Genomic DNA, 23,045 nt, shown 5'->3' on the forward strand with positions numbered 1-23,045 from the left:
GCATCAGCACAAGAAATTTGGGAAGGAATAGTAGGCATGCTTTAAACTACAGGAAAGGAGATTCCACCTGAACATCAGGAAGAACTTCCTCAGCGTGAGAGCTGTTCAGCAGTGGAACTCTCTGTGGTGGAGGCTCCTTCTTTGGAGACTTTTAAGCAGAGGCTGGATGGCCATATGTCGGGGGTGCTTTGAATGCGTTTTCCTGCTTCTTGGCGGGGGGTTGGACTAGATGGCCCATGAGGTCTCTTCCAACTCTATTATTCTATGATTCTATGCTGAATCAGCTCTAGCATATCAGAACTGAGCCCATATCGCATGAAGCGATAGGCATTATCTAGGCATGTGGATTTACACTGGATTTCCGAGGCTTGTGTACAAAGTATTTAAATTTTACACAATCAATCAATGAGAAAAGGCTGATCTAATTTGTGTGTACGACACCACAGACTGTGGACATTTAATGAATAGTGCTCTTGACAGTTTTAATAAAACATAGCATTTGCCAGCAGAGATAATTAGAACTGAAGCAGCAAAATTCTAGTGTTTGGCAACACAGATGAAACAACTTCATTAAAATGTACAGCTTCAGCAAATGAAAGGCAAGAAAGCACTGGACCCTGAAGAATCAGCCTTCTCAAAACTAATTGCTTCAGTGCTTAAACAGGCCAACTATGAAATACCAAGGGCATAAGAAGGAAAGCAAAGAAAATAAGGCACTGGTTTGCAGAAGAGAACCCACTGAAACAACTATAGTCTTTTTAGGGCACAAGATTTTTAATTTGCATTTTAAGGAATGCGAGATGATAGAAGAAATTATTTCTGAAGATTGAAAACGAGCCTGGCATATAGGGATAAATATAATCTTGCAGAAACTCTGCAACCAGTAATTTGCAGTTTAGATCTTAACATCCATCTACACAATATGTTTTGAAACAATTTAACCTTTGGAGATAATCAATTCAATATTAATTCCAGTACTTTGACAGATCAAAAGCACTGCAAGGGTTAATTTCAGATATGTAATGTAACTAAATCACTGGGTGCCATGACATTTCACAGTGTAATTTTATTCCACTTAATAAAATTAGAGTGGTTAAATTGCAATTACTTGGGGCATCTCTTTCTCCCGCTCTTTCTCCAAGCGTCTGCATGACCTTTGTTGGCAAACAAGATAATTATTTTAAAAGGGGGTGTGCGCCTACATACTGTCTGCTACAGATTCAATGATTTAGAAGTGATTTAAAGAAAAATATAGCAAAAGATCATTTATCTTTGGTGAGAAATAAAATAATAAAATACACATCAATATTTGATACAGACTGACTGCTGAAAATATTTAATAGGGTTATTTTTTTCTTATTGCTACACAATAATTTGTCAGATCTATGTTGAGGTCCAAACAACTGCACTAAAAAGCAGCTGCTTGGATCATGGTTATCTGCACTAAAAGACAGCTACTCCCAGATTGCTAAGGAAATTAATTTTAATATAATACTTGTATACACACCTTTGCTTCCTGGTATTAAAATGCAGACATGCTTTGAACTATAAAAACAAACAATCATATAGTATGCTGGTGTTGTGTGTCATTTGCAATCCATAGCTATCCTAAGGTGAGCCTATCATGGGTTTTTCTTGGTAAGAATTTGTTCAAAGGGGGATTGTCTTTGCTTTTCTCTAAAGCTGGGACTTATTTATTTATTTATTTACAGTATTTATATTCCGCCCTTCTCACCCCGAAGGGGACTCAGGACGGATCACATTTTGTACATTTAAGGCAAACATTCCATGCCCATAAACACAGAGACAGACAGACAGACGCAAAGGCAATTTAACCTTCTCCTGAGGGGATGTTCGATTCTGGCCACAGGGGGGAGCAGCTGCTTCATCATCCACTCTGAAGGCACTTCCTCATTTCCTCATTCCAACGTTGTAAATTAGTTAAACTTGCCTCCCCACTTTTATAAGTGGTACCTTATTTCCTACTTGATAGATGCAACTATCTTTTGGGTTGCTAGGTCAGCAACGAGCAGGGGCTATATTTTATTTTTGACGGGTGCTCACCCCGCCATGGGCTGGTCTCGAACTCATGACCTCATGGTCAGAGTGATTTATTGCAGCAGCTGCTTACCAGCCTGCGCCACAGCCCGGCCCACTTGCCAGTTTCCATGGCCGAGAAGGGTTTCAAATCCTGGTCTCCAGAATCATAGTCCAATACTGAAACCACGACACCACACTGGCTCTCTCATATACTAAGCAATACTGCCAGTATCAGAGATGTTCTTTCTTTAGCTTTAATTTTTGTTAGTATTAGCAGACTTACACTTTCCAGTCTGGCATAAAAGACATACCATTTTCCAGTTATGATGAAAGAATAAAGAGATAATAAAACCTCAGTTGTACTTCAGTTTGGTGCCTCGTTCTTCCTCAACCTTTCTGTGAATTAACCCGCAGTGCATTGCTAAGACATCACACAGTGAAATTGAAAGCAAGCACAGGAATTTAAATTATGAGAAATTCTAGATGTAAGCATTATTTGGAAGTGACTTCTTCCCAGAACTAGATTTTAATCTTTCTACAGTAACTCCAAGATTGCTTTAAACTGCTGCATTAGTCTATTTGCTGTCCTGTCTAAGAGGTGTTCCTGACCGACTACATGAAAAATCTCAGAGCAGGTGGTGAGCAACAAAGTGTAATGAGTAGGAAACCAGGAGGACAAATCAAGTAGCAGAACTAGCAAATAAGCCAGAGATAAGTACTAAAGAGAAGTACTAAAAAGAAGGTTAGCTTTGGGAGAATCAAAAAATATTTCCAAGTCATGAATGGTGAAATCCATGGATATGATGGGCAAGGCTGTAGCCAAGGGGGGGGGGGGTGTTAGGGGTTCAACCACTCCCACCCCCACCCCCCACCCCCGATTTTTTTAGGTTAAAAAAAACTGGTTTACTCATGCATTTTAACTGGTTAACCAAATCCCCATGAGTATCCACTGAAGTTTATCTGTCTGGAGTGTCCACTGAAGTTTATCGATGGAGCCTGATTTCTAAATTATTTTGCGTTATGGAACTACTGTGATAAAGCGGCATGTCTCATTAGGGGCCACATTCACTGTTTTAACGTGGTGAGATGTATTACACACTGGGAATATGTATTCAACAGCAGAGTAGCAAAGCGCAAGAGCAGATGTCTTCACTGTATCTGGTTGTGATCCCCAGGTTAAGCCAGTCAGCTTTCATATGATATTATTTCTAGCACCCACGTTTTGCTTGATATTCAAGCAGTGCTTCTTGTAAGTCAGAGCACAGTAGGGTATCCCTAGGGTATGTTGGTGTGCTGTAGTGCTCCAGTAGGATTCCCACCCAGGTGATCCTCAGAGCACGGGATGCTTGTCTGTTCTTAAGATGAAAAACAGACATCTGTGTTTTAGATGGATTAGCTGTGTAATAAGATGTTAAATCATACACAGACAGTCCCCCAATAACAAACATCCAACTTACAAATGACTCATAGTTAAGAACGGGGTTGAGACAGCACAAAGTGAGAAAAATCTGCCCCTCGGAAGGGAAAATCACTCCTGAAAGTGTTATCATGGGGGAAAGGGCTGTGGCGCAGGCTGGTGAGCAGCCTGCTGCAATAAATCACTCTGACCATGAGGTCATGAGTTTGTGGCGGGGTGAGCACCCGTCAATTAAAAAAAAATAGCCCCACTCATTGATGACCTAGCAACCCAAAAGATAGTTGCATCTATCAAGTAGGAAATAAGGTACCACTTATAAAGAGGGAAGGCAAATTTAACTAATTTACGACGTTGGAATAAGGAAGTGCCGTCACAGTGGATGATGAAGCAGCTGCTCCCCCGTGGCCAGAATCAAACATCCCCTCAGTAGAAGGTTAAATTGCCTCTGCGTCTGTCTCTGTCTCGGTTCTGAACAGGGGCACAGACAGCAAAACAAACATCACAGTGTTGTTAACCCTTCTATCTGCTATCCAAAACTTGTGTGTGTGAGAGGGAGAGGGGGCGAGTTACACTTTTAAAATCCACCTGTTCCGACTAACATACAAACTCAGTTTAAGAACAAACCTACAGAACCTATCGTGTTCATAACTGCCAGTATGCTATTTCCGAAAACATTACAGTAGAGCCCTGGTTATCCAAGATAAAGGGGCGGGCCCCATCTCGGATAACTGAATGGCTCGAATAGGGCGAGGTCTCGCGGAGGGACGTCTCTAATACAGAGCCTCGGTTAACCGGAGCTTGATTAATCGGGGCTCTACTGTATTTTCCTTTTGAAAAAAAACAAAAACAAAAACAGTACTAGGGATGTGGTACATAATAATGTACAATGTATTGTCAGCCCTTACAGGGAAACCCAGCTAAGAAACATAAACAACTTTGACAGCAAAACAGAATGGTTTTCTAAACAATTCCCACTTCGCTCACTTGAAAAGAATGAGTAAGCTCGTCTACATCTTCTGTGAGCAATGATCAATGCCTTTTCCCATTTAACTAAATTATGATTGCATCTCAACATACGAGGTCTGCTTTTCTCTACCTATTCAGAAGCAAAGTATAAAGCATACAAGCATCAAAATATTCAGTTTTAGAATTTACTCTTGCCATTAGGGGAATATGTAAGTGTTTGGATATTTAATCAATGCAGGAAAATATGTTAGACAAAGGTATTAATCTTTGTTGTTATCAAAATGCCAGCAGAAAGGACTTCTCTTTGTTGAAGAAGGCTTTTTCATAACCATTTTAGTTATCCTTACCAGAATGGAATGGATTCACAGATGTGGAGAAAAAGACAGAGGATAATTTATTTATTTATTTCCTACATTTATATCCTCCCCTTCTAACCCCAAAGATGACTACAAGATGATTACAAATCGGCAGTAATTTGATGCCATAAATAAACATAAAATAGAATAAACATATACATTAAAACCAAATTTAAAAACATATCAATGTTAAAATCCATTATTAAAACCACAAAGTCCAAAATCATAATCCAAAGACATTCCATTCATCATTTCACTATTCCATATACACTGATTGCACTAAACTTGTTATCCAAAAGCTTGGTCCCATTACCACGTTTTTATTTTCTTCCTGAAGGGAGGGAGCTGATCTAGTTTTACTGGGGAGGGAGTTCCATAGGTGAGAGGCCAACACTGAGAAGGTTCTGTCTCTCGTCCCCACCAGTCACATCTGCAAATGGGGTGGGATAGAGAGCAGGGCCTTCCCAGGAGATCTTAACCTCCAAGGTGGTTCATAGGGAGAGATAAGTTTGGACAGGTAAGCTGGGCTGGAACCGTTTAGGACTTTATGGGCTAAAGAAGATCTAAAGACATTTAAGAAAGATCTAAAAACATGGCTTTTTCGATGTGCCTTCGGGGAGTAAATGTTATATACCTTTTTGATTACTCCCCTTGGATTTTATCCTTTGGACTGTTTGGACTGCTCCATCTTATACCCCTGTGCTCTTTATTTATATGCCTCTCTCTCCCGAGTTTTTAATTAAATGTTCATGTGGCCCGCCCTGTCTGCTCTGATTTGTGTTGTAATGTATATGATTATTTTTGTACTATTATATTGTGTTATGATATATTGTTTTATTTTGTTACATTGTATGGTGTCTGGGCATGGCCCCATGTAAGCCGCCCCGAGTCCCCATTGGGGAGATGGTGGCGGGTTATAAATAAAGTTTTTTTATTATTATTATTATTATTATAAAGCCAGCACTTTGAATTGTGCTTGGTAGCAGCCTGTTAGCCAGTGGAGCTGATATAACAGGGGGGTTGTGTGCTCCCTGTACCCCACTCCGGTGAGAAATCTGGCTGCCACCCGTTGGGCTACTTAAAGCTTCTGAACAGTCTTCAAAGGCAACCCCACATAGTGTTGCAGTAGTCAATTCTCAATGAAACAAGGACATGGACCATCATAGCGAGGTCTGGATTCTCAAGATACAGGCACAGCTGGCGCACACATTTTAATTGTGCAAAAGCTCCCCTGGCCACCGCCGAGGCCTGAGGGTTCCAGGTTCAGGAGGAGTGTAACCCCATCCATCACAGGCTGTAACCCTATACCTTGGTCAGCCTTTCAACTGACCAGGAATACTTCCATCTTGTCTGGAATAAATTTCAATTTTTTTTGCTCTCATCCAGACTATCACAGCTGCCAAGCACTGGTCCAGAACCTGAACAGCCTCCTTAGCAGCAGGTGGAAAGGAGTGATAAGAGTTGGACGTCATCTGTATACAGATGGCATCAAACTCCAAAACTCGAGAGGATCTCTTCCAGCAGCTTCATGTAGATGTTAAACAACATGGAGAACAATATTGAGTCCTGCAGGACCCCATAGGACAAAGGCTGTGGGGTCGAGCAGGTATCCCCCAACAACACCTTCTGAGACCAACCCTTCAGGAAGGACTGGAGCCACTGTAAAACAGTGCTTCCAAGTCCCATTCCTGCGAGGCATCCCAGAAGGATACTGTGGTCTACGACAGAGTGGTCCAACCCGCGGGCCGCATGTGGCCCACCAATTCATTTTTGTTGGCCTTTGCCCTTCTTACTGGAAAAATATTTTAATTAGGTAATTAAATATTAATATTTTAATTTTGTAATTCAATATCAATTATGTAATTTGTTTTCTTTCTGAAATGTCTCTGGCCCTCACACACCTATACTAAAGTTTGATTGGCCCTCGGGTAAGTTCCATGTCCTGGTCTAAAGCCAGGCTGCGCCAGATCCAGATAATCAGTTTCCTCCAAGAACACCTGGAGTTGCAAGGCCGCCACAATTTCCAAGACTTTGCCAAAAAAGGTGAGATTGGTTGAAAGTTGTTCAATTGAGTGGGGTCCAGTGATGGTTTTTCAACAGCAGTTTTATGATGGCCTACTTTAAGCCTGCCAGAATGTTGCCTTCTTGTAAAGCTGCATTAATCACCACCTTCACCCACTCTGCCAAACCCCCTCTGGCTTCCTTTATCAGCCAGGATGGGTAGGGTTCTAGGATTCATGTAGTTGCCCTCGCTTCTCCAAGGATCTTATCCATCCTTGGACTGCATTAATTGAAAAGAATCCATTAAAACAGACTACATGAGACAGTCCTTGGAAACTATTCAGAAACTTCAGCAGGTACAAAATGCTGCATTTAGGCTTGTCAGAGGCAACAAATAGCTCCCCTGTTAAAACAGGTTCACTGGCCACCTGTCAGGACCCTGGCTGCAGAGCACCAATAACCTTACACAGAGGCCAGTCTCTATCTAATATCTTTATTAAAGAAATATATAAAATCAATAAAAACAAGTGAAGAATATAGTTCAGAAGCAGACCTTTCAGATAAGGTCAAATATAGTCCAGAAATGTATTGTCCAATATAAGATATTAGAGTTCAAAGTTTTAATCCACTTGACCGAAACACACACTTTGCCAAGCAATAGTGTGGGGAAATAACAGAGTCTTTAAAGTCCAATGAAGCTTGACAACAAGGCTGGAAATAAACTTGATTCTCGACTAGATCCGTGACTGGAGGCAAGACGAACATGAAGCATGAAACAGAGTCCGTGGTAATTCCGTGAGACAGGGCAAGGCTTGAAGCTTGATCCGGGAAGCAAGGAACTGGGATTACGAAGTCCACACAGGATCTCTCTCCTCAAGCTGATCAATTGACTCCGCAAAGTACCCCTTGCGCCAAACGCCTATATTGGGTCTCGTTTTCCCGCCAACAGAACTCTTTCCCTAGAGAACGAGAAGCGAAACCCAACTCTGTCCAGATGCATGACTCCTTAGAATTTCCCAAGGGAAGCAGACCTAATCAGCCATTTGTTTGGCAGCGATTCTCAGGCTTCTGCGATTAGCCTCCCTGACTCCCCTTTCTTTAGTATAATTTTCCCTCCTGGAAAACGGGGGGGGGGGGGGGGGGGAGTTCTGCCCAAGGCCTGTTTGGCTGAATTCTTGAGGGCAAACGTCAACATCCTGCAGGTGAAGAGGCTCCGGCTCTTGCTGAACCGGCGAAAATCCCATGTTTTCCTCTTTGTCTGCCACAATAGTACTAGGAACAGGACTACAAGGCCCATGAGTCATCACACCACCAGTTCATTACCAAGTTAGACTCAAAATGCTGGGCATGTCCTTTAAAGACACATAAAACTTGGGTTCAGAATATGTGAAATTCTTCTGTTTTCATATACAGTAGAGTTCCGGTAACCCGACTTAAATGAGCGGGCCGAATGTTGGATAGCCAGATCTGTCAAATAACCAGATCTGTGGGCAAGCGCCCCGGCTTAGGGAAGCGCGGGGCGGGCTGCTGCTCAGCAACACGCTCCGCGCTTCTCAAAAGGCCCAGGCCCTTGCCGGAGGGAGGAAACCCTTCCCTTCGGCAGGCGCCCCGGCTTAGGGAAGCGCGGGGCATGCCGCTGCTTAGTGACACACTCTGCGTTTCTCAAAAGGCCCAGGCCCCTACCAGAGTTTCCTCTTCCATGGCTGCCGCTGCCTCCCTCTCCACTGCCTCCTCCTTCTTCACATCCTCCTCCTCCCTCTCTGGCTCCCTCCGGCTCAATAGCGCTCCCTTCCTCGGGCTGCTCCTCAAAGGTGAGTAAGCGAGGTGCGGGGAGAATACAATGCGCCACCAAGCCTCTGGCGGCGCGTCGGATAATACGGAGTGTCGGATAAGCGGAGCTCGGATAAGTGGGGCTCTACTGTACAAGTCTTTGAGGGTGGGCTTTCTCATGTTCCACCCCCATCATAAGCACATTTGATTTGGGATTCTTTTAAAATATGTTTTCCTTTAAAAAGGGCCTCTCATGCCAGAATGAGCAATAGGGAAGAGCTTGCCATCCTCTTCAAGGTAAGAAACTGAGCCATGCCCCACTGCTCTGGAAATTATGAAAGGAACATGCCTCTAACCCATGCCATGAGCTCTTAATTATACTAGGTGGTTTTCTGAACATGAAGCAAGGAAGAAGAGCACAACCAGCATACCTTCTAATCTGCATTTTTCTTTAAAAAGCTTTTCTTTTAAAATAACATAGTTGATGAATAACACAAATATTTAACCATTCTTGCATTATCCAAAAGACTTCCATCATCATACTAATCATGAAGCATTTTGAGGCATTCCTATTTCATACAGAAACAACAAACAAAACTATTAAACTCTCACATGGTCAAGTTAGCAAGAATACTTGATACCAAAGAATCTGATTTCTAATGCAGCATAGACAGTATAACATCATTACTGGCAACAAAATGACTATTCTTTCAAAGTTGTACACTTAATGTGAAGTGTAAACCCATAAAACAAGAAAAGAATCAATGGAAATAATTGGCTTCTGCACAGGAGATAGAAGAAAAGTATCATTTGCCTTGACTACTTTGGAAGTATTGCGAGACATTTCCATTTTGTGAACAGAACTGTGCTGATGATTGACGCCATCTCCTTTGATGAGTCTGATTACTACCGCAAGTCCTAACATCAGTACTATTCCATCGAATTTATTTCCATAATAAACAGTTCTTTATACAAACAAATGATTTATTTATTTATTTATTTATTTATTTATTTCTCACATTTATATCCCGCCCTTCTCACCCGAAGAGACGGAGGGCGGCTTACAATAATGGCAGCAATTCGATTTATACTTACCGAAGGCTTCAGTTTAAGACTGGCAAAAAAGTTTCCAAGAGGAAATATCAATATTATATTATTTATCATTTTAACTTCCTAACAATGTATGTTTCGGTAGCTGTTATAAACCTAACTCTGGAAATTCTGCTAAATAGTCCAAATTAGGTGTAAGGAAGGATAATGCACCTTAATGATTGAGATAGTATGAAAATTAAATCTAATCTTGTTCCATTAAGCACGTTCTCAGTTCCATTTTTACAAAATTATTTTATTATGGTTCCTCCATTACCTATTGAAACACGCTTTTACAGCCATTTAATTTTCAACTATAAACAAGCCCCATTTTTCACAATGTACCCCCTTGAGATTAGAGATGGATAATTTAAATTTCTCCAGTCTTGCGGCTATACTAAGATAACCATTTGCAGAGGCAAAGATTTTGTTTTCCTTTTCGCAGTAGAGATCATTAAGATATAATTAGACTCTTATTCATGAGTATGAGCACGCTTGCTATGGAGATGCTAGTCACCCAATCAGCATCCTCTGGACCTATGTTGAATATGAAGGGCAGCAGGCATAATCCCCACTTCAGTCTCTGGAGAGTTCGACATTAAACAACTGCACTAGACATCTTTTTCTCCCTCTTTTGTTATTAATGGAATCCTATTCATGCCTCCAGTGTTTTTTCAGACTCTATTATTATCGATCAAAATTGCGAGACTATTTGCTTTCAGTAATATGCTGTTGCATTGCCATCCAGATGTGAGTCCTAACGACAACTACGTGTGGTGAATTTTAATCCCACCCTGCCTGAAACCTATCACAAGGCACACAAATGTGGAACTTGTGCAATACAGAAGAAGATGAAGTAGCCTAACAGCAAAATAACCCTTGATTGCTTAAGAAATCTTTTGTAATTCAATCATTTTTACCCTGCTTGCAAAAAAAGTTCTAGGATGGTAATGTATGGATATAAACTGGATATAAGCTTGTCATCTAATGCTTTTGTGATTGCATAGAAGAAAGGGTAGAGAAAAGTCCTCAATGTACTCCTTTTTTTTTTTGGTGAAATATAAATTTATTTTTATATATATATATATATATATATATATATACGTACATACAAATAGAGACATACAATATATGTACTCCTAAGTAGATGATGGTAGTCAGTGTAAACCAATGATTTGCAACTGTAGCCCCAAAGTTGTTGGACTGTGACTTCCATTACTTTTAGACACAGCCAATGGTGGGAAATGATGGAAGTTGTAGTCCGATAAAATATGGAGGGTAAGAGGTTTCCTATCTCTGATGTAGACATTGCTCAAATAGACTGACCAAGGATTTGATGCAGTACAAATCGAGTAGCCCTAATCCGAAATGCTTGGAAATGTTTTCGATTTTGGAATACAGTAGAATTTCACTTATCCAACGTTCTGGATTATCCAATGCATTTTTGTAGTCAATGTTTTCAATGCATTGTGATATTTTGGTACTAAATTCGTAAATACAGCAATTACTACATAGCATTAATGTATAATGAACTACTTTTTCTGTCAAATTTGTTGTATAACATGTTTTGGTGCTTAATTTGTAAAATCATAACCTATTTTGATGTTTAATAGGCTTTTTCTCCTTATTATCCAACATATTCGCTTATCCAACGTTCTGCCGGCCCGTTTATGTTGGATAAGTGAGACTCTACTGTACTTGTATTTGCATCTATATATATAAAAGAGTGATGGCATCAGGGCAGCGGACAAAACAACAAAACTACAGGCCCACCAACCTCGAAATTTGACAACACAATCCATCATCCATGGCTCTAGGTTGATACAACAAAAAGAAAAGAAAAATAAAGTCCTAATTAGAGGGAGAGGAATAATTGTTTTTATCCAATTGCTGCCAGTTAGAGGGCTAAGCTCCGCCCACTTGGTCTCCTAGCAACACACTCAGCCCAGGGGACAGGCACAAGAGTTTGGAGAGACCCCTAAGGGCCATCCAGCCCAACCCTTTCTACTATGCAGCAGGACACAATCCAAGCATTCCCAACACATGGACAACGTATAAATACTATACAATACTACCCAGGGACATAGACCCCCTCTACCCTCACCACCTTCACAGTACACAAATAACCAAATGCATACTAAACATAAAGACAACCATACAACAGACATTCAATACCACCACTACCTCAACAATTTCTCACCAACACCACCAGACAACGCCACAGTAACGCGTGGCCGGGCATAGCTAGTATATGTATATAATGTGGTATCTTTGAGATAGGACTCAACTCAAAACATAAGGTTCATTTAAATTCCATATATACCTTATACACATAGTCTGAAGATAATTTTATATGATGTTTTTAATAATTTTGTGTATGAAATGAACTTTGTGTACATTGAACCATGAGAAAGCAAAGGTTTCACTATCTCAGCCACTGCTGCCCATAATATTGGAGCATTTCAGGTTTTGGATTTCCATATAAGGGATGCTCAACCTATATAAGGCATTTTTTTCTGTAACTTTCTATAAGATCTTCCATTTCTCCTCATTCAGCAATCTAGCTGCAGCCTCTCTCCACCAAGCTGAATGCTATTTGTGGCAGGGATTGTTTCCACAATCAAAGGAATTATTTTTAGGGAGAACCAAAAGAGATGTGACAGTGCCTTTCTGCAAACAGGACTCTATGGCACTAAGGATAAGAAAGGTCCTCTCAGGTCTAGGCATTGATTCCTGCAGGGACATCTTAAAGGTAATTCTGACAGATTAATCTGAACCCAAGTAGAGCACAAAGTCATGGGGGCAAAGGGTGATAGGAGACCCAACAGAGGTCAAAAAGAGTAGTCTGTTCCTTAGTCACAAAGTTTGCAGTTTAAGGAGAGCCTTAAGTCTTGAGGAACTAACATGATATGTCTAAGGTTGAATGCTTTATAGTACAAACTAGTCCTTATTTTGTACTCTTCTGCTCTGAGGTACTAAAGGACTTTGTATGGCCATCTTTTTCAGGGATCATATCCACAGAGCAAAAGGACCTCTTGAAGGACCAATAGTGGACATAAGCCCCCAAGTGCACTTGCAAAACAAATAAGCAAAAACCCAAAAAGAAATGAACCAAAGCCAAAACATCACGAGCAAAGAGGAGCAACTATGTTCACATTCAAAGAAAACCAAAGGAATTCAAGCTGAAAAACAATCCAAAAGAAACTACTCAGATGAGTTCCAAATGATGGTGGCAGATGTAAAAGTTTAGAAGGCTTGAGTGGGAGTGTTGGTGACATGGGGCCAAGTGGAGAACATATATAGAAGTACAGAAGGTTTCAAATAATCCACCAGTTGTATCAACGAGGGAAGGTTCAAAGAAAATCAGTGGAACCCATAATTCATTTCTACTGTTTTCATTGTAGTGGGTTTAATACAGAAATTAACCTGCTCTAAAGTAATTAATATGTGAACACAGGCATATTTGACCAAATACATAGGTACCTGGTACATATCTGACCTTTCCAAAATGAAATCCTCTCTCTCAACTATCAAATGCTCGAGTCAATGTATTTAGAGTGGTGCATACCAGTTTGATTATACCAGCCTTAAAAAATAAAGATAATTAACAGAAGCATAATGAAGAAATATGTTTAGATTATGACAGCATCATTAACCTGAAAACATCATCCAATGTGTTATTCAATTACAAAATGGGTAATAAGACTGAGAGGTTTATAATTAGTTAATTAACTGGATTTAAACTGATATGTCTATCCATTCAACAAACCTGAGTTGTCTGAGAACACACTAAGAGCACATTTGCACTAATGCTTAACCCCAAAGTGTGTGTGGGGGGGGGGGGGGGGGGGCGGGCGGGCTGGTGAATCATAACACGCAGAGCTAGTTTATGTGGACCAAGGCCATTTAACACAGCCTTGAATTGAGTTTAAAAAGTTGTGGGTTGCTCGGGAGTTTACCCAAACTTTGGGAACAAATCCAGATTCTGGGCCTGTGTAAACAGTATCAAAACCTCACAACCTCTGAGGATGCCTGCCATAGATGTGGGTGAAAGGTTAGGAGAGAATGTTTCTGGAACATGGCCATACAGCCCGGAAAACTCACAGCAATCCAATATCAAAACTGGTTGCAACTGTTTACATGGCCATGCTGTATTTTTCATGGCATGTGCGGCCTGGGGACATGGGATGACATTTACTATTCCCCTGCTGTTCTCACCGTAGAAGTAATAATTATGTAATTCTCCGGTGTTGTCAAAACTATAGTCTCCAAATTGGAAATTATGACTTTTTAAACTGCAAAATGCAGTGCAAACCTTTGAAGATGTCACAATTAACTCAGTTAGTCCTAGACTTAGCAAAGTAAACAGGATTCATGACATCCCTGTTGGCCAGCTTTATCACAATTACTGCCATAGGAAAAGTCAAAATACTCGTTCCAATATATACTTAGACATACAGTTCAATCACCATATCTGTGAAACCAATATGCAGGCAGTTCTCAAGTTACAAACATCTGATTTACAAATGACTCATAGTTAAGAAGAGGGGTAAGGCAAGAGGAAGTGAGAGAAATCCACCCCTAAGAATGGAAATTTACTCCTGGAAAGAGTTATCATGGGGAAAAGGTGTTTCCATTGAAGCTTTATCAATCCTTGTTTCCCCAATGAACCAAATTGAGGTCTGTGCCCCTGTTCAGAAGATTTCACCTCACTTTCTGTCCCTGTGATAATAGAATTTTGAAAAAAAATGGCTTGTTGTGCAAACAAGTATTGGTGAGAAAGCTTAACTGGATAAACCTTTTCCCCATGGTAACTTTTTCAGGAGTGAATATCCCTTGCCTTTGCTTGAAGGTGAGAAGTCAAGTTGTGCTTTTAATTTTTTTAAGTCTTTTTTAATTGAATAATGGGGTTTGAATTTTTGGGTTTGAATTTCCTTGTGTGGGTTTTTTTGGTTTGTTATATTGCAGTTGTGGTTGACATTGCACATTCAGAAAATCTGATACAAATTATATAATAAAAGAACTACTATTTTGAAATTTTTCATACCTGGGCTCAATTGTTATTCAGAGTGGAAACTGCAGTCAAGACATCAGAGGACTAGGATTTTGGAAGTAGACAAGATCACTGAATATAAAAGTTGGCACGGTCCATGCCATAGTATTCCCCATTACTATATATGATACTAGCTGTGCCCAGCCACGCGTTGCTGAGGCGAAGTATGGTGGTATAAAGTATTGAGGAATTGGTGGCAGTTAAGGTAAAGGGTAAAGGTTTTACCTTACATTAAGTCCATTATAAATGGGTTATATAGCTGTGTGGAAGGGCCTTGAGTCTACACTGCCATATAATCCAGTTAAAATCAGATAATCTGTATTTTATAGGCAGTGTGGAAGAGGCCTAAGTGAGGCCTAACTCTGCCTATCCCCTGGGCTGAGTGGGTTGCTAGGAGACCAAGTGGGCGGAGCTTAGCCTTCTAACTGGCAGCAATTGGATAAAAAACAATTATTCATCTCCCTCTAATTAGGACTTTATTTTTCTTTTCTTTTTGTTGTATGAAGCTAGAGGCATGGATGAGGGGTTGTGCTGCCAAGTTTAGTGTTTCTAGGATGTGTAGTTTTGTTGTTTTGTCCTAGGCCGAAATTTCATAACCATTTTATATATATATATATATAGATGAAAGCTGGACTGTGAAAAAGGCTGATAGCAAGTACAGTAGAGTCTCACTTATCCAACATAAACGGGCCGGCAGAATGTTGGATAAGCAAATATGTTGGATAATAAGGAGAGATTAAGGAAAAGCCTATTAAACATCAAAATAGGTTATGATTTTACAAATTAAGCACCAAAACATCATGTTATACAACAAATTTGACAGAAAAAGTAGTTCATTACACATTAATGCTACGTAGTAATTACTGTATTTACAAATTTAGTACCAAAATATCACAATGCATTGAAAACATTGACTACAAAAATGCGTTGGATAATCCAGAATGTTGGCTAAGTGAGACTCTACTGTAAGTTAATTCATCTGAGATGGGCTGCTAGAGAAGTTCTGCAGATACTGTGAGCGGCTACAAATAGAAATGAATAGATGCACCTATTGACTATAGGTCAGTGGTTCTCAGAAATTCTAAGAGCTGGTAAACTGGTTGGTATTTCTGGGAGTTGTAGGCCAAAACCATTGGGGACCCACAGGTTGAAAACCACTGCTATAGGTCCTAGAGCAGATTAGAGCTGCACTGTCTCCAGAAGCTAAGCTGGCTGAACTCAGGCTGTTGTACTCTGGCCAGATCATGAGGAGAGATGAATCTCCAGAAAAGGCAATAATGCATGGGAAAGTGGAGGGCTGAAGGGAAAAAGGGATATATTAAATGAATTTGCAAGATGTAAACAGATCTGTTGAGGATAGGATAAAGTAGACGTATATCATTCATAGAGTTGCCATAGGTCAAAATCAACTTGAAAGTAGTTGACAAGTAGATTGAATTTTTGCATACTTTTCTTCTGTATTCTATAATTCCAGTAAATTATTATAAAAAGAAAATTCAGGCTATGAAGGTACTTATGGGGAAGGCAAGCACTTTCCATTTAAAACATTTAATCTACCTTGTTACAACCTTTTCATAAGCATAGTTTTAAATTAAGAGATTTGAAAGAAACCCCCCAAGGACGTAGTTTAATTTGAAAATATAATTAACTTTGGAGTAATTATTCCAGCTACTTTCATCACCACTCTTCCAACTTCCCGAGAGAAAAAGCAAACTTTTGCCTAGCATCCATGAAATGAGAAATTCGTTGTAATTTTACAGTTTTTAAGAAACAGAACTACTGAGTACTGACCAAGACATAATAGACTTTTGTTGCTTAAGGAATAGAAAGCTATATTCACAACAGAACACTCAAGCAAATTTTTAAGGAAGTAAATTGTCAGTTAATCTTTAAATTGTTTTTCAAAAGCTAAAGCCTCCAATTAAATTTCTTTTGTTCAGTATGTTTTGTTACTTCAATTTTGAAAGTTCTGCACACTATGCTCTCTTAATAATTAGCGAGATTTCCAAGCTCTGCTCCCAAGAACTGAATAAATCATGTTGCAAATTATTTCCATCTAAACATTTTGGGAGCATAGTTCCTTTGCCAGAACTTTGGATGTAGCCACACATTTAATTATTTTAATACAAGAATCAGTATAATTCTTGAAACAGAACCTAGATTTCATGGTAACATTGGACATCAAACACCTGCCCTCAGCTTATCTCTACACCCACTCATTAGGAGCAATGTTTAGTTTGTATGTTCCCATAAGCACTGATAGCTTCAGTGGTGACACATGTTATATGCAGGGGTGGGCCCTATTATGTTTATTTATAGAATTTTCTTGACACAATTTCTTCAGAAGAATGTTTTTATATTGAATGTTTTTATATTGTGGAATGATATTTTAAATTGTAAGTTGCTTGGAGCACTCTGGTGGAGAGCGACTAATTAAGAAATAAAGTGAAGTGAAGTGAAGTGAAGTGAAGTGAAGTGAAGTGAAGTGAAGTGAAGAAGAGGTTTGCCATTAATTTCTTCTGAGGACGAGAGAGTATGACTTGTCCAAGATCATCCAATGGGTTTCATGGCCAAATGGGGATTTGAACCCTGGTCTCCAGAGTCAAAGGAACCCTGGTGGCGAAGTGTGTTAAAGCACTGAGCTACTGAACTTGCAGACCAAAAGGTCCCAGGTTCAAATCCAGGGAGCGGAGTGAGCGTTCGCTGTTGCTCCAGCTTCTGCCAACCTAGCAGTTCGAAAACATGCCAATGTGAGTAGATCAATAGGTACCGCTCCAGTGGGAAGGTAACAGCGCTCCATGCAGTCATGCCGGCCACATGACCTTGGAGGTGTCTACGGACAATGCCAGCTCTTCGGCTTAGAAATGGAGATGAGCACCAAGCCCCAGAGTCAGACATGACTGGACTTAACGTCAGGGGAAAACCTTTACCATTTACCTCCAGAGTCATAGTTCAACACTCAAACTCTACAACATGTATTTTAGCAACATATTTAGTTACTATTAGACTTGTGTGAATTCCCCCCCTTCCCATCATTTTTGGTAATTATATCCTTCATTACGACCTGGATTAAAAGGATCAGAGTTACTTAAGATACCATTCCTCCCCTCGGTCTGCAGAGGAGACCTGAGTTTAAAGACAGGCTTTGAGATGCCACTATTTCTGTGATGCTTTCCTCTCCATCTGCAGAAGAGAACTGAGTTTAAAGACAGGGCTTAAAGCACCACTATTTCTGTGATGCTTTCCCCTCTATCTGCAGAGAAGATGAACTTTGAGAAAAACATATCCACCGTGCTCCAAATAGTGTCCTCACTCAAAGCACCTGAAATTTAATGAAGTTAATGAAGTAGAAAAAATTAATGCCTACAAGACTTACATTTTTTTCTGGAAACTAACATTAACATAATATTTTCCCCTGTCGTTCCATCTATTCCAGTCTTTTGACAATCTATATACATTAAAGCCAATTCACGGCGATTAAAGAGTGAATTTACCATGAGATCTGCTGCTAAAGCAAGGCGCTATGAATTAGTCACGAAATCTGCTGATGCGAGAAATGTTATGCTCTAATCCCTGTAGAAACAATTACTCTATCAGCAATAATTGCTCAAGAACTTTATAATATTCTTTTACAAAATCAACCAATTTTTTTCCTGTATAATGGTAGCTCCTAACCATTATTTCTGTGTTACCTTAAAGCAGTGATTTTAAACCTGTGGGTCCCGAAACGTTTTGGCCTTCAACTCCCAGAATCCTAATAGCTGGTAAACTGGCTGGGATTTGTGGGAGTTGTAGGCCAAAACACCTGGGGACCCACAGGTTGAGAGCCAATGCCTTAAAGCCTGGTTCACACAGGATCGTCAGGCTAACCAATTTTGTTTCTCATGCATCATCTCCTCCATATATGACTGATATCAGCGTTTGTAAATAAAAAATGGATACTTATCATAAAGCCATTTTATAGCAATTAATGTGTGGGTTTACCATATGCACCAATAAGAGAAAGGTAGAATTTCTCAAAAATCCCATTCGGTTAATATAGTTCAAATGGTGACTTGGTTAACATATTTAACACCAGATTTAAATCGCATGAAGGGAATCTATGAAAAAAACTCCAACCATCACCCAAGTAAAAAAAGAAGCACAATCAAAGCCCTGACAGACTGTGCACAAAGAATCTGCGAACCTCACCTCCTCCAAGGTGAACTAAACTACCTAAACTGGGCTCTACAGGCCAATGGATACTCCACCACAGACATCAGAAGAGCTGCAAGGCCAAGAACAAGCCATGAGAGTCAAGACAAAGATCCACCCAGAGGAAAGGTGTTCTCACCATACATCAAGGGAACCACTGACCGCATAGGCAAACTGATGAAGAAGCACAACCTACAAACTATCTACAGACCCACAAAGAAAATCCAACAAATGCTACGGTCAGCGAAAGACAAGAGAGATCCTCTCTCTTCTGCAGGAGTCTACCGGATACCATGCAGCTGTGGACAAGTCTACATAGGGACCACCAAACTTAGCGCCCAAACACGAGTCAAAGAACATGAAAGGCACTGCAGACTCACTCAACCAGAGAAATCAGCCATAGCAGAGCACTTGATGAACCAACCTGGACACAGTATATTATTTGAGAACACAGAAATGCTTGACCACTCCAACAACTATCATGTCAGACTACACAGAGAAGCCCTTGAAATCCACAAGCATGTGGACAACTTCAACAGAAAGGAGGAAACCATGAAAATGAACAAAATCTGGCTACCAATATTAGAAAACTCAAAAATCAGAACAGTAGATGGGAAGCAACACTCTGAGGGCAGAGGAGTCCCAAGGACGGCTAATGACTCTGAACAATGGATGCCCCCCAGGCAGGAGACAAACCTTTCCAATGCTAATTAGGGTGATTAACTGAAACATTAGCGCTGGCTTCCAACTGACAAAGGACTCTTGTCACACCCTGGACTCTCCACAGATATATATTTACCTTCCTTGCCTAGTTTATCCATGCCTCACAGCCTCTGAGGATGCCTGCCATAGATGTGGGCAAAACGTCAGGAGACAATACTTCTGGAACATGGCCACACAGCCCGAAAGACATACAACAACCCTGTGATCCCGACCATGAAAGCCTTCGACAACAAATCTATGAAGTGTTGGAAGTCCCCCTCCCCCCAAAAAATTCTTTTCACACTAAAGTGAGATGATAACAAATTCCCCTTTAAGTTCAGAAACACTCAGAGACATTTTGTATCTGATCTTTCTTGTTTAAATACAGAACCTTATATTTATCCCAGTTGATAAAGTGTTGCTAATTAAAAAAAAACAATCAAGTTGGTATATTAGAAACTGGAGAGCAGTTATCTAGCACACAGTAGAACAAATAATGTCCAATAATACTTCCCAGTCATTTATATACTAGTTCAAAGACTAGTATGAAAAACATTATCGAACAGAGCTTTCTATAAAACACATTCTTACCAGGATAACTTGAAAAATTGTTGGAACCAGATGCATCTCTTCAATCAGGCTGTGAAGAAAACACATATTTCAAATTCAGCTGCTGTATATGAACCGGTAGGACAAAGTCTTCGTTGATAAAATCTGTGGCCCAGAACTACATTTCTTGACTACAACTTTGTTGAATCAAATCCCATTGTAATTTAAACATCATACAGTACTGTTTTGGAAATAATTCCTTGGTCAACTTTACTAATCCAAAAATATTAAATTAATATTTTAAAAGACAAATATTGAGGCACCTCTGATTCTGTGGTGATTTGGTTATGAGACACCCCCTCCACACACACACACACACACACACACACACACAGGTATTCCGAACAAGCAAATGATCACATTCCATATTGTTAAATGGTGGCAACATGCACTCAGATGCTACTGTGTGTCCGTATTCATATTGTTAGCATTTTAAATACATGATGTGCTTGGTGGAAATTGTAGATCTGGAGCCACAAATATGAATTACCCATTGTATAGGAATATGATTAAGTCTTCCAAATGGGAACATAGTTAGTACAAGAACTGGTGTTAGCAAGCTATAATGAATATGCTGAAATTAAAACACACACTTTTAAAGCAGCTTTTTTTGTATGCTTCATTAACTACTTTTACATTTTCTGCATTAACACTTTTAATTATATTAGAATCTCATTAGAATCACATTCTGTGTGTCTGAAAAGTGATTAACCAGCAGATTTCAAATAGAGAACATGCAACTTTATAACAGGAGCTACACAAACTACCATAAAACCATTTAAAGTGCATGTAACGTTTGTCACATAAGCCACTTTCAAGTGCTGGTTTGACTTAATTTTGTTTTTTTTCCTTATGAATAACCAACACAGGGCCCACAACCTGGATCAAGACTCCGGCTTGGAGAGCTTTGTGGGTTTTTTAAATTCATTTTATTATATTTTCATAAGATTAAAATTTATAGCATTTTTGAATTCTCTCACAGATACACATACACACCTTTTTGAAATGAATGGGACCTATGTTTTGCAATTCCTGACCTAAATTAAACCCAAAGTGGGCCAAAAGCTAAAACGTCCCTATCCTTCATATTAGAGCTCCGTAATGGCTAAGTAAAGCAAATAATGAAAACATGCCAACATCTGTTCTTAAGGGTGTGCTCATTTGTAGCTTGGCTTTTTAATACATGGGCATTTGATCTGGATGTTTCCAGCTTGTTCTTGATCTTTTCAATACTTCTGCCCAACTATAAATTGAAATCAGTACAATATTTTAAGCACAAAACTCTTCAAAAAAAGGCGTATTATGACTGTCTATTTAAAAAGCAGCAATCATGCAGGAAATCACTGACTGTTAAAGAGAGTGTGAACACAACCTCCTTAATATATTAATAAAAGAAGGGGAGTAGGACTATAATGCAATGTTGGAACTTGCCAAAAATTCAACAATCCTGAGACTCTCCACCTCTTTCAACTATATTCATACATAAATACATTTTCTCTCACACACACAAATACAGAGTAGCCCCTCCACATTTGTGGATTCGACTTTCAATTATTCACAGATTAGCGACATCCGGCAGGCTCCATCTCTTTTGGGCTTTAGGAAGAAACTAAAGACATAGCTATGTGTGTAAGCATTTAATGAATAAACTGTTTGGGCTCGACATACTCTGGACTAAGGATGATGCACAAGGTTCCCGGATGAATAGGTTTAAGCACTCTACATGTCTTAAGCTTTGTACATTGTTTTATTTGACTAATGTCCAATTGTTTTATATGCACTATGTTTTTATTATATTGTATTGTTATTAACATTGAATTTTGCCAGTTTTGTAAGCCGCCTTGAGTTCCCTTGGGTGAGAAAAGCGGGGTAAAAAATGTTGTAAATAAAAAAATAAAAAATGTGTTCTCTAGAGTACCCTAGGATCTCTATATGATGCATATCTTGTATTATTTTATTTTATTTTATTGTAATTGCCTGGACTTGGCCCCATGTTAGTCTCCCCCAGTCCCTTCGGGGAGATGGAGGCAGGGTACAAAAATAAAGTTGTTGTTGTTGTTGTTATTGTTGTTGTTATATTAGTGGTTCTAAACCTGTGGGTCCCGAGATGTTTTGGCCTTCAACTCCCAGAAATCCTAACAGCTGGTAAACTAGATGCACCTCCATGGTCACTTTCTGTTGGAAGTTTATCATAGAGTCAATATCTTTGGACTTTGGTCTAAAATATAGTGGTTTTACCTTATAAAAGCAGGACTGTACTCTGTAAGGGCAACAAGCAGTTTCAGAGCATAAGCCGGTACTGGGTTAGGTGCAATTAAAAGGTTTTCTAATCTGAAACCAAGAGAAAAAATTGTGAAACATACATTATTTCCTGATTGATTAAGTAATCCCCCTCCTGATAACATGCCTAGATTTGCTTCTTGTCTGTCAAAGATCCAATATAGGAATTTTATGATGACTTTCAAAATCCCTGGCCTTATCTTTCCCCTAATATTATGATACCTTCCTGGTCATGATCTCTGCTCTCTTAGCCCCACCATAGTACACAGGTTTTTTAATTCCTCAGGAGTGGTAAAGAAATAACAAGCTGCTAATCCATGAGCAGGTTCCTGGCTTGTGCAAAAAATCATGTTCAAATAAATCTAACTGTAGTGTTTTCCAAAATATGAATTTGTCTATTTCTATATTGTACACCTTAATATCAAGCAAATTAAACTTTACTAATAAATGCATGCAAAGGGATGTTTTAACATCTTAGTGACTAATAGAAAAACCAAGCTGGTAGCGTAAGCTTTTTCTGACTAAATTGCTACTGGGTTGCTGTGAGTTTTCCGGGCTTTATGGCCAT

At 39.6% G+C, this 23,045-nt stretch overlaps 1 protein-coding gene across 6 annotated transcripts in view; it reads right to left on the minus strand.

Moving 5' to 3' along the window:
* The window catches only part of ulk4 (unc-51 like kinase 4), a 266,746-nt gene that overhangs the window by 139,098 nt on the left and 104,603 nt on the right, over positions 1 to 23,045 (minus strand). For 5 of the 6 annotated variants that reach the window (XM_062984172.1, XM_062984171.1, XM_062984173.1 and 2 more), the window contains 2 exons: positions 22,436 to 22,528; positions 20,180 to 20,228 (listed from right to left, as the gene is read on the minus strand). In XM_062984172.1, the coding sequence (XP_062840242.1) occupies positions 20,180 to 20,228; positions 22,436 to 22,528 (142 nt within the window). Of the gene's footprint in view, positions 1 to 7,250; positions 7,740 to 20,179; positions 20,229 to 22,435; positions 22,529 to 23,045 lie in introns of those variants that run through there. The other variant, XM_008115540.3, reaches the window with a different exon arrangement.

This window comes from Anolis carolinensis, chromosome 6 (assembly GCF_035594765.1).
Source record: "Anolis carolinensis isolate JA03-04 chromosome 6, rAnoCar3.1.pri, whole genome shotgun sequence".
NCBI lineage: Eukaryota > Metazoa > Chordata > Lepidosauria > Squamata > Dactyloidae > Anolis > Anolis carolinensis.